This window comes from Anomaloglossus baeobatrachus, chromosome 2 (genome assembly GCF_048569485.1).
Source record: "Anomaloglossus baeobatrachus isolate aAnoBae1 chromosome 2, aAnoBae1.hap1, whole genome shotgun sequence".
Lineage (NCBI taxonomy): Eukaryota > Metazoa > Chordata > Amphibia > Anura > Aromobatidae > Anomaloglossus > Anomaloglossus baeobatrachus.
Genome location: NC_134354.1, coordinates 664,398,396 through 664,411,760, shown reverse-complemented (window position 1 = coordinate 664,411,760; position 13,365 = coordinate 664,398,396). Strand labels below are relative to the sequence as shown.

Sequence of the window (13,365 nt, the reverse complement as noted above, 5' to 3'; positions counted from 1 at the left end):
GGAAAATTCTCCATCTTCTCCTCATTTCAGAGAATTGGATCACAGTATGATTTGCATAATGGACCCTATTCTCTCGGGTGAGAAGTTGGAGAATTTTTTCTCCCATGATCTCTATCCTGTCAGCCTGTGGAAATTTGACTGCACTCATAGTTTCATAGTTTTTAAGGTTGAAGGGAGACTCTAAAGCGGGCTTTACACACTGCGACATCGCTAATGCGGAGTCGTTGGGGTCACGGATTTTGTGACGCACATCTGGCCGCATTAGCGATGCCGTTGCGTGTGACACCGATAAGCGATTTTGCATCGTTGCAAAAACGTGCAAAATCGCTAATTGGCGACATGGGGGTCCATTCTTAAAAATCGTTACTGCAGCAGTAACGAAGTTGTTCCTCGTTCCTGCGGCAGCACACATCGCTGAGTGTGACGCCGCAGGAACGAGGAAGCTCCCCTTACCTGCCTCCCGGCCGCTATGAGGAAGGAAGGAGGTGGGCGGGATGTTACGTCCCGCTCATCTCCGCCCCTCCGCTGCTATTGGGCGGCGGTTCAGTGACGCTTCAGTGACGTCGCTGTGACGCCGCACGGACCGCCCCCTTAGAAAGGGGGGGTACCCACACTAGCGATATCGGGACCGATATCGCAGTGTGTAAAGTAGCCTTAAGTCCATCTAGTTCAACCCGTAGCCTAACATGTTGATCCAGAGGAAGGCAAAAAAAACCAATATATGTCATCCAAGTGCAGCCCGATGGTTTAGGCTAGGTTCGCACACTGCGTCTTTTTGACGCTGCGTTTTTGTGCGTTTTTGGCCGCTAAAACGCACAAAAACGCACCTGCGTCGAAAAAACGCATCAAAAAACGCATGCGTTTTTGCCGCGATTTGGTGCGTTTTTGGCTGCGTTTTGCTGCGTTTTTGATCTCTGCGTTTTGCTGCGTTTTTCAAATGCATTGCATGGGCAGAAAAACGCAGGAAAGAACTGACATGTCCATTTTTTTTTTTAACTCAAAAACGCAGGTAAAAAAAAACACATGTGTGCGGACAGCAAAAATGAAAACTCATAGACTTTGCTGGGGAAGCAAAGTCCTGCAGTTTTAAGGCCAAAAACGCACCCGAAAAACGCGCAAAAACGCCGCGAAAAACGCACTGTGCGCACATAGCCTTACACGGTTGTCTGAACTTAGCCTCAGAGATAGCAGCAAGGAGGTGGTTGTACTCGTCTCCACGGCATAGAAAAAGGGGACACTGCCTCACGTAGGAAAGAAAAAAAGAGCTGTAGACTATGAGGAACATGAATTAAGCACAGAATAGAAGCTGTGCTGATATGTGAGCTACTGAAGGCATCAGCATCCTGGATACAATGCTCACATCCAGCCTGTATTACTGGGAGAGATACTCTAGAAAAATCTGAAACGTGGATCAGGCTGCAAACTGTGTTGGGGGAGTTTAAAATTAATATAGAGTACAGAGTGAATCTTTGAGGTTTCATTTAAAGATATTCTACTAAAGCGGGCTTTACACGCTATGAGATTGCTACAGCGATCTCGTTGGGGTCACGGAATTTGTGACGCACATCCGGCCGCTGTAGCGATCTCGTTGTACGTGACTCCTAGGAGCCATTTTGGATCGTTGCAAAAACGTCCAAAATCGCTCCTCGTTGACATGGGGGTCCTCTCCTAATTATCGCTGCTGTCGCTTGGGCGAAGTTGATCCTCGTCCCTGCGGCAGCACACATCGCTACGTGTGACACCGCAGGAACTAGGAACCTCTCCTTACCTGCCACACGCCAGCAATGAGGAAGGAAGAAGGTGGGCGGGATGTTCGTCCCGCTCATCTCTGCCCCTCCGCTTTGATTGGGCGGCCGCTTAGTGACGTCGCTGTGACGCCGAGCGAACCACCCCCCTTAGAAAGGAGGCGGTTCGCCGGTCACAGCGGCGTCGCCGAGCAGGTAAGTACGTGTGACGCTGCCATAGCGATAATGTTCGCTACGGCAGCGATCTTCACATATCGGCATAACGATAGGGGCGGGTGCTATCACGCTCGCCATCGCTACCATCGGCTAGCGATCTCGTAGCGGGTAAAGCCACCCTTAGAGTAGGCTCACATTTGTACCTCCCTAATATATGATGTTTGTGTCGGACATATAAGTTAAAAATGTATGCAAGCAAGTGCCATACGTTGACCTTTGTCTTTTTGAATTTTGATACTTACTGTGAACATATGTAGTAGGTCCATCTTTGGCTATACTGGTTTAAAAAACAAACTGCACCCCGGTGGTGATGTGTGATCGCAGCCTAAAGAATGCATTAGATTATCATTCTGACAACCCCCAAAAGTCTCACCACATCTCCAAACTTCCCATCCAGCACTGGAGCCCAAAGCTTTTCTGCATTCCCATAGATTGCAGAACCTTTCATTAAAGGAAACTGGACAAAAATAATTTAATATTTTTAGTTTTTAGCTTAAAATAAACAAATTACCTAAACTGAATAAATAATGATATCACCATGTATGGCGGTGTATCAGCTTCCCACACGTCATAACCACAAACAGACAGTAAATCAGAGAAGCCAAGCCAGTGCCACCCGTATAATACAAGAATACTTGGCCAGAATCTGTGCTACGGTCACACAATCAGCGATATGAACAAAGCACATTCAGAGTAAAAAATATCCGTAAATCTCTGCACATTTTTATATATAAGAGGAGATGTTAAAACTTGTGGCCATCTTTGTTTTTAGCGCTTCAACCACTGAATGACTCAATCTGGGTATGCAGCTAGAGAATGGGAGGCGATCATGACACACTGTAACCAATCACTGTATATGTAAGCCTCTGTCTGGAATATTGTTACCCTAAGGGGATTATATTTTACCCTGTCCTACTATGGCATCTATTACATTGCTGTCTATTCCTATGAAGATGATATCCTGCTGCACTGGATTATACATGCATTGTATCCCTGCATTTAAAGGGAATCTGTCACCAGGTTTTTGCTCTCCTATCTGAGAGCAGCATATTGTAGAGACAGAGACCATGATTCCAGCGATGTGTCACTTACTGAGGTGTTTGCTGTGATTTTGATAAAATTAATGTTTTCTTTGCTGCAGATCTAACAGTTATACAGAGCTCATGAATATGCTGGACTACCAGCAGCACGCCAAGTAGTCCTCTAATGATAATCTACTGCTGATTTATCAAAATCACACTAAGCAGCCCAGTAAGTGACACATCGCTGGAATCAGGGTTTCTGTCCCTACATTATGCTGTTCCCAGTTTATTTGGCAAAAACGTGGTGACAGATTCCCTTTAATATAGCACTTTGCTTCTTATTTTAAGGACTGTTCTATTTTAAATTTGTGTTATATTAAATTAAATATTTCTTAGCACAATATATCATCTCTGGGCTTTTTCTTATGCCCTAATACATGTTGATACAAGAGAATCTATATCTGTAAATTAAAAAAAACAGGCTCTTCCATAATTTTCAGAGTTATATGGTTTCTTTGTAATCTGTTTGTGCTATGGTGGTCAGAGATAGCAGCATTGTGCCATGAGAAACACAAAGAATGGAGAAATGACCCTGGACACTGTTGGTCGTGATGCCCAGAACTGTTTTTATCACTCTCACCCAAAAGCCAATTGTCAAAGATATGATTATTAGGTGGAGGTCACAGATATACATGTTTAAATTCCTGATGTAGAAGTCTACGACTGTAAAACGAGTGGGCTCAATTAACAGCCAATTTTTAACCGCATGACTCCATCTTCTTGATGACAGCGCAGGTCAATACAAGTTTTTCCCTTCTGATCGTCGGGGTCTCACTAGCGTGTAGAATCGGATGTGAGGTGCTAATGACACTCGGCTCAAACTCTGCTGAGAGATCCAAGGGTCATGATACTGTGGTCTGATTCATTCATACGTGAGAATCGGATCACAGGTGGCGAGAAGAGGGAGAGATTAGTTTCTCCATCTTCTCTGCTGCCTGTCTCAGGGGAGCCATCTACAACTCCACTGGTTGTCCTAAATCAATGTCTGGCTCAACAGAATTTGTAAAGTAATGCCACTAAATTTGCTATTTTTGTTCTGATTTGCAGATTCCTAAACTGAACTTAGGTTAAAGATTTCAGAGACACGTTATTAACCACTAGATGCTTCTCCTTGGTTTGGGAAGATTAATGTTCTGTGCTAAAATTCTATACACTAATGTGACAAAGCAATTTCTGCCCCTGATCTGTGCCTTAGCCTTTAAAGGGAATCTGTCACCAGGCTTTTTTTTTATACCCAATAGAAAAGCAGCATGATGCAGGGGCAGAAATTCTGATTCCAGCCATATATCACTTACTGAGCGGCTTCCCAGCTTTAATAAAATGAAATCAGCAGTGGATCTAGCAGTTCTCTGTTTGCTGAGTTCTGTATAGCCCCCACCAGTGGCATATTTCTGTGTACATTGGGCATAGGCAGAAAACTGCTAATCAATAGTGGGAGCGGGGTTATACAAAGCTCATGAATATGGAGGACTACATGGCAGAAGGTTTACTAGTCATCTATTGATAATCTCTGGCTGATAAAACAGTGATTTTATAAAATCTGCTGTAAGCAGCCCAGTAAGTGACACCCCTATATTATGTTGCTCTCAGATTAGGTGGCAAAAACCTGGTAACGGATTTCCTTTAAGTGATAGATATGCAAACAACAACGCTATGACTGGAAAAATTCAACAAATTGGGAGTTTTTCACAGATAATGGTCTTCAGGCATGTCTGACACATTTGTATCACAAAAAAGGCCACACAAATATCAGAAGAACAAATCACCATGGACAGCAAAAATCTGCAGGTATATGTATAGGATCAAGTGGAGGAAAAGGCATGGAAAGCTCACAATTCAATAGCTTCAGTCACGGCTGTAGCAGGAGTTAATGTTTTCCACAACCATAAAAAGCTAGTAGAATTTATGTCACTATGCTATAATACCACAATAAAGTCCCAAAGTAACAGCTTGTACAAGGATTACACTAATGTATACTCACAGAAGGCAAAAAGAGAGTATACAAAGAGTCCATGCTGCAATATGAGAGGCACCTACCTTATTATTGGGTTCTGTGGTCGCCCCTTGAAGCAAGTCACACAGGAAGGATAAGTCGGGCAAGTTATGTTTGTCAGGATTTTCATGCTCTTTCCATTCCTATGAAAAGAAAAAAACAGACAGGAGTCGAGAAATTAATTAAACTGCAAGAAGTGGGAGTGTATGAGTCATGTGTGCTAAGGGTTAAAACTCGTTTTCGCATCACACAATGCTGAAGGATTTTGTAAAAATCCCTGGCATGAAACATACGCAAAAGTATGCATTGGCTGTGTTCTTCCACAATATATGGATGGCTCACTGGCTCCTACATGACTACTAGGACAACCCCTTCTCCATCTCAGTGTTTTCCCCTTGTATAATAACAAGACTAAATGGGGGCTTTACACGCTGCGACATCGCTAACGATTTATCGTCGGGGTCAGTGTTTGTGACGCACATCCGGCGTCGTTAGCGACATCGCAGCGTGTGACACGTACGAGCAACCTTCAACGATCGCAAAAGCGGTCAAAATCGTTGGTGTTGGAGAGGTCGTCCAAACACCAAATATCATTGTCAGGTGAGTAGCGACGTTATTCGTCGTTCCTGCGGCAGCACACATCGCTATGTGTGGCACCGCAGGAGCAACGAACATCTCCTACCTGCGTCCACCGGCAATGAGGAAGGAAGGAGGTGGGTGGCATGTTATGTCCCGCTCATCTCCGCCCCTCCGCTTCTATTGGACGGCCGCTTAGTGACGCCACAGTGACGTCGCTACGACGCCAAATGCACCTCCCCCTTGAGGGATGGATTGTTTGGCGGTCACATCGACGTCGCTGACAAGGTATGTGCGTGTGACGCTGCCGTAGTGATAATGTTCGCTATCGCAGCGATCACCACATATCGCACCACCGACGGGGGCGGATGCTAATGCTCGCGACATCGCTAGAAATCGCTAGCGATGTCGCAGCGTGTAAAGCACCCTTTAGGCTATGTGCGCACGTTGCGTTCAGTATCTTGCAGAAATGAATGCATCCTGTTTTCACCAGATAAACGCTGGAAATACGCATGTGTTTCTGCCGCGTTTTGACCGCGTTTTACATGCATTTCCAGTACTTAAAATGGGATGCGTTTTCAATACAAAGACACTACTAAATGAAGTTTGAACATTCAAACACGGGAAAAAAATGAAAAAAAACAAACCTTTAAATCATACACTATAATGATAATTTTCTGAAAATGATAATTGAAATGTAATAATTATGTTCTATTATTGTTTGACTCTTTTTTAAGTCGGGCTGGATGTGAGGGCAAAAGGTCGAAACCTCTTGACCTCACTATCATGCCAAAAAACGCATGCATTGATTTTGACAAAAAAACATGCGTTTTGATCAAAAATGCATGTAAAACGCTAGAAATTTGTTTTAACATGCGTTTTGATAATTCTCATTGACTTCAATGTTAGCAAAACGTTGCCAAAATGGTAAAAACAATTGACATGCTGCTTCTTCAAACGCAGAGATTTTGACAAATTTTTGACACCAAAAACGCAGCGTTTTAAAAAGCATCGTGCGCACAAGAATGCCCTAATTGCCATAGACTTTGCCTGGAAATCAAAACGCATGCAATTTTGCATTAAAACGCTGCAGCTCAAAACGCTGCGGAAATGCATGAAAAAACGCAACGTGCGCACATAGCCTTATACTCATGCCCAGACTGGTGCCGCTCCAGCAGTGTTGGCACTTCCTCTCCCAGGGCTCGTGTGACATAATGTCACAAGAGCCCCAGGAGAGCTAGTGCCGACACAGTTGGATTGTAGCCGGCACTGGAGGTGACTATAAGTATTGTTACTACACAAAGGGGAAACTTAGGGTTTGAGAAGGGGTTGTTATAGTAGGGGACAACTCCTTTAAGAAATCTACTATAGGTTCCCCCCTGTAATAGTTAAAAAAAAACCAAAAAACAACAAACCGTGCTTTACTTAAGGCCCCGTCACACACAGAGATAAAGCTTTGGCAGATCTGTGGTTGCAGTGAAATCATGGACATATTGTTCCATTTGTACACAGCCACAAACCTGGCACTGATTGTCCACAATTTCACTGCAACCACAGATCTGCCGCAGATTTATCTCTGTGTGTGACAGGGCCTTTACTTTTGTGCTGCATCTCTACTGCTGCTCCCGCTATCTACTGCTGTTTATAGCACTGACATAACATGGACAGAGCTGCAGACAATGGAGCTCAGTGGCTCAGCCTGTGTAAATGGCACACTTCGCTCAGAGCCACTGAGATCACTGATTGGCTGCCATGACAGACCTGAGCCCGGCTCACTACAGCACTGATGGCACCATGTCAGCGCACTGCAAACAACAGATAACGTGAGGAGTGGTGGAGAGTCAGTGCTGGACCTGGGCAGGGTAAGTAAAGCACAGATTTGTAATGCTACTACTAAGGTAATGTAATTTACAGAAAAATAAACTTTTTTAAATGCAGACAACCCCTTTAACTCATGATTTACAGTTATCAAATAAAAGCAGTTAAGTTCTGTCTAGTATACTGTTGTCATGATCCTAGCCGGCTTTTCCCTGCTGTGGTTACACCCAGCTCTGGCCTGGTCATGTCAGGAGTTAACTTCCCTTGCCTCGTCCTGGATCCCAGTACACTATATATTGCCTCTCTACCTATGGCTCAGTGCCAGTGGTATTTCTGCCTTGCAGTTTGTATACTGGCTCTGGTGAGTGTTCCCGATCTGTCCTGCCTCCTTGCCACTGTGTTCCGACTTGTACCCTCCCCCGTTTGTCTGCCTGTCCCGCTCCTGTCTGTTTGTGTTTCCCTCGCCATACCTGATCTCCCGACTTCCGACTCGGTTCTGTTTACAGATATGATTTTGATCCTCCCTTTGCAGTGACTTGACTCTCCTGGCTAGACCCTGACTGTTTGACTACTCTAATGCCCCCTGGTGGTTTGCCTGTTAACTGCCTGATGAAGTTACTCTGCTATACTTCATCTGCCTTTCTGTTACAGTGTTACTTTGTATCCCCTTCACTACTCTGCTGCCACCTAGTGGGGATTACGCTGTACTACGTCTTACTAGCCCTTTGTACAGCGCGACAACTCTGATATGGCTATCCATTCGAATATAATAAGTAGCTCCAAAATATCTTCAAAACTGCACTAGTAAGCCGAGCTACTAATGATTCTTTATTTAATTCCTCCAAGCTGAGATCTCAGAGTGATGATAATATGCAGAAGCTCCTTCTTTCCTCCCATGAGCTATATAAAAATCACATAGAAACCTCTTTAACAAAAAACAAAACACAAAATCGTATATTACACTCAGACTTGCAGTGTTTATAGTCTAGTTGTCCCTGAATCACAGAAAGATAATAAAATAATGAAAAGTGTAGTAGACTTGAGGGATTTGTCTAGCCATTCATACCGAACACTTCACGCCTGAATGGTTAGAGAGAAGAAATAATTATCTCCTGTCACTACAATGGTTCATGACCCAAAACAGCTTAGCATGCTCTGTTCCTTCAGACAGACTACCTAATCTATAGTGTCCTGCTGGTGAACCTGGCTGTGCTGCACCCCTGAGGCCTCTTATACTTTCAGTGCTCATTTCTGCTTTTTACAAGTCGGGTTTTTAGCCTTGTAGAATGATGGTAGAATTATACTTTGTTTGACATTAGCATACTTTAAGTGATAAAACTACAACACAAGCAAAATGCTTATTAGCTGATTAAGAATAGGAAATGAGCTTGGCTCAAAACTTTCCTCAACTTGTACACAGCGTTCCAAATTATTATGTAAATTGGATTTAAGTGTCCTAGAGATTAAACTTTTTGTATTTCAAAGTAAATACTTAAGCCCCCAAAAAAATGACAAACATATTCTAGCAGTTAAGCAGCTTTCAGAGCAAAAGGGCTACTTGAAAACCAGCCTGACGAAGGGGCCCTTGTGCTCTGAAAGCATGCAAATATAATTTTTCTGATTAGTCAAGAAAGGTATCAGTCCTAAAATACTTGTCGTGCCTCAGATTTGATCTGACAGCCTCCTTTGCTGTGGTCCATTTCCCTCTCCAATGAGACTCGGTCTGGTTTGGCCACTGTCCTGGTTCTGAACACTTCTTTTGTTTGTTTATTGCCTTTCTGCCAACAAGTGGTTCCAATGCTGTTATTCAGTCTGCCCTACCACCCAAAGGGTGTAACTATTTAAAGCTTCCCAGGGTTGCATTTTCTCCTAGTGATATTTCTGAAGTGGACCCTCTTGGAATTACAGCGTGTCTCCCAAGTGTTTCTCCTGACAGATTGTTACTTTTGGTGTACATTATTTTTACTCTACACCTTCCTCTGGATTTTTAAGGAGATACATGAAACCCTCAATGGAAGATTAGGAAGCAATGGTCTGAGTGGTCATTTGAGTCTTCCAGTAAGTCCGTAGTCACATTTGCGAGTGACTCATGTGTAATATGTGCGAGTGTCGCATCCCATCACCCGGCACGGCCTGCTGCTCTCCGGATTGGAGTGTCTCAGCTGCATAGAAATACATGAAGCTGACCCGCTCCTGTCAGGAGAGCAGCAGGCCGTGCCAGGTGATGAGATGCAAGACTCAAGCGTATTACAAGTGAGTCACTCGCAAGTGTGACTCCGGACTTAGGGTTGTTTCAGTCTGGACAGGAGCCTTTAGGGACTGGGCAGCTGGGACCTCTTGTCTTTACAGGAAGCAGGAGGGTCAGGTAGATCAAAAACCCTCCAAAGAGAACCCCCAAAGATTCAAATGAAAGGGATAGTGACAAATTAGTAATATAAAACGTACATTTTTATTAATTTTTAGCATTAAAAATATGATGTGCAGAATACATAAATAAAAAACATAAATACTGGATCTGATCAATTTCCCAAATATTAGCTGCGGATTAACAGGTTTGGTAAAGTGTCTAGTGCAGTGACCAAATGGTAAAAGTTATATATATAGCCTAGATATTAATATCATTAAGGGTCATCCCCAAACTTAACAAGTACAAAAAATGTATGGATAAGTCCAAATTATATAAGTCATTATAGGGACACAATACCTTAGGATGGTAACAAGTCATGTATACCGCTGAACCCCGACGCACGTTTCAAGCAATATTTTCCTCAGAGTAGTTTTGCGTTAGACCTTATTTTACATTATTTTCCACATGTGCACATTAGTGTGCATAACAATACTTTTGTAATTTTTGGGGCTAAGTATTTACATTGATTTTTACCACAATATCATTTTTTTTTGTACATCCTTTGTTTTTCAAATAAATCCATGGAGGTATTGTGCCTGAGGGCTCTAGGGATGACAGATCAATCTAAAAAGACCTGTGATAATTAGTTTGCCAGGTGAGCCCAACTAAAGGAAGCTACTTAAGAAGTACATTCCACATTATTCAGCAGGCCACAGGTTTCAAGCAATGTTATTTATTTTTTTTATTTATTATGCATTGCCTACATAGCCCCATCATATTCAACGGTGCTTCACAGAGATTATCATCCCTGTCCCCATTGGGGCTCACAATCAGAATTCCATATCAGTATATCTTTGCACTGTGGGAGGAAACAAGAGTACCGAGAGGAAACCCACGCAAACACGAGGAGAACATACAAACTCCTTGCAGATCTTGCCCTAGTGGGATAACCCCAGCTCTGTAAAGTTATGGTGCTAACCACTCAGCCATCGTGTAGCCCAATATGGGAAAGAAAAAGGATCTCTTTGCTGCCGAAAAGCATCAAATAGTGCAATGCCTTAGTCAAGGTACAAAAACATTAGATATTTCAAGAAAACATAAGTATGATCATCATAGTGTGAAGACATTTTTGGCTGATACATGACACAGACAGGTTTGTGCAGATAAAGACATAATGTGGAAGGTTTCTGTCAAATTAATCAGATTAAGAGAGCAGCTGCTAAAATACCATTACAAAGCAGCAAACAGGTATTTGAAGCTACTGGTGCCTCTGGAGTCCCATGAAACTCTAAGGGGCCCTTTGCACACTACGACATCGCAGGTGCGATGTCGGTGGGGTCAAATCGAAAGTGACGCACTTCCGGCGTCGCTCTCGACATCGTAGTGTGTAAATCGTTTTAACAACGATTACCGAGCGCAAAAGCGTCGGTATCGTATGATCGGTGTAGTATCGGTCATTTTCATTATTTTGGCTGCAACAACGGTACTATGTTGTTCCTCGTTCCTGCGGCAGCACACATCGCTGTGTGTGAAGTCACAGGAGCTCATCCCCGCCCCTCCGCTTCTATTGGCCGCCTGACGTCGCTGTGACGCCGCACGACCCGCCCCCTTAGGAAGGAGGCAGGTTGCCGGCCAGAGCGACGTCGCAGGGCAGGTGAGTGCATGTGAAGCTGCCGTAGCGATAATATTCGCTACAGCAGCTATCACAAGATATCGCAGCTGCGACGGGGGCGGAGACTATCGTGCTCGGCATCGCAGCATCGGCTTGCGATGTCGTAGGGTGCAAAGGGCCCCTAAATGTAGGATTCCCTAGAGTACAATTGTGACTAAACCTACTATTCAGACAGCCCTAAACATTGCTCACAAGCAGAAACAGCTGCAGTTGGCTTCAGCATACATGAAGAAGACTAATTTTTAAAACAGTCTCCTTTACTGATGAGTGCTGTGCAACACCAGTTGGTCCAGATGGATGGAGTAGTGGATGGTTGGTGGATGGCCACCATGTCCCAACAAGGCTTTTCAGTTTTCTGCAACCTATAAGATGTTTAGGAACTCTGTTGTGCAAAATAGTTTGAGTTTGGAACAGTACATCTTATGTCTTTTAGTTTTGAAAAAGAAATACTGTTATCATTGGGAAGTTTGGCCAATAAAATTTAGATTTATATGTTCACGGTTGATGCTTTGAACTTTACTCATTTGCAACAATCATTTAGGAAAATTAGAGAGCTATAGCATTTGCATAATAATTTGGAACGCAGTATAAAACTCAGCAAAGTGCAAAATGCAAAACAGTTCATGCCCTATAATCGGTGGTGACTGAATCTGCCAATTTTAATGCACAGTATTGCCCCCTTGAAGATGTTTTCCACTTTTAGAAAGACGTCCTCATGTGCTTGCTGTGATGTAAAATAACAAAATCAGCAAGTGCTCATACTGCCCGGTCCAGTACCGGCTCTCTGCTGCTCTTCCTTGGTCTGTGTTTTGGTGATATCACAACTAATCCCTGAGCATAGCTGCTCTGCTGATGTAGATGGCACAAGCTCAGTGATTGGCTGCAGCGGTGATGCACATGTAGTCGTGACATCACCGCTAAAGCCAAAACATAAAAGACTGAAGCAATGTGGGGAGCTAGCGCTTGACCAGAGGACGGCGAAAACTAGCTGGCTTTGCTATTTAACATAACAAACATTTACAAATTACTTTGTTGAATGCGTAATACCACTTTCACGATTTTAGTTTAATGTTTAACTAATGTTAGAGTAAGGAACCATATACTATATAATAGTCACACAGCGTTTTGCACAAATTTTGCCAACTGTCATGGCAGCGGCAGCCTCTGTTCTAATTGCAGCTTCTGACACTCCATCCGATGGTTTCTCAGGTATCTGAGATCAACACGGGCACACTCGGGCGTTGACCTGCTGTGTGCTAATTCGTAGGCAGGCAAGCAAGAGTTAACCTCTGTTGGTCTGCTTGCTCCTTTGATCACATGTTGTGGGGAGGCCTATCCCATTTCCTCCCCTCCTACTTATGCTGGTTGGATCCTTCCACCCATACCAGCTTGTTGGTCTGTGAGGTTAGTGTCCCAGACTGTTTGGTGAATGTTGTGCTTATTTACTTGGTGCGGTTGTGGAGTTTACTGCTCTTGTTTTGTTGCTTCCTTCTTGTTTTCCTCCTGAGTCTCTTATTGTCTTTACCTCTATGTGTGTGTGGTGTTTGACAGAATTTTAGTTTTCCCTTGTCTGTCTTTATCTGTGCGTTTCACCACACACCTGTCCCATCCCTCCCTCGGGGGAGAGAGGGGGAATAAGATCAGGACTGGTCAGGAGCAGGGCCAGGAAGGATGCTCAGGCATCTCCACCAATAGGAGTATCCCTGAGATTAGGGATATCATAGGGCTCCCCTAGCTTGAGGGACAAATTAGGTGCCCCAGTTCCCTGCTATCCCATAGTCATTATGACATTAACGCATCTCAATATATTATAATAAAGTAAGTTGTAGCTACGTAGAAGTAATTAACCTTCCATCCTGTCCCCAGGACAGCCCATAAACATGGATAATTGGCAGGACTGAATGGAGATTTTGATT

The 13,365-nt window shown here is 43.7% G+C and overlaps 1 protein-coding gene across 3 annotated transcripts in view; it reads right to left on the bottom strand.

Annotated features, from left to right (window-relative positions):
• ARHGEF25 (Rho guanine nucleotide exchange factor 25) overlaps positions 1-13,365 on the bottom strand; it is a 517,568-nt gene that overhangs the window by 81,065 nt on the left and 423,138 nt on the right. For all 3 annotated transcript variants that reach the window (XM_075337091.1, XM_075337090.1, XM_075337092.1), the window contains one exon: positions 5,081-5,179. In XM_075337091.1, coding sequence (XP_075193206.1) covers positions 5,081-5,179 — 99 coding nt within the window. The remainder of the gene's footprint in view (positions 1-5,080; positions 5,180-13,365) is intronic.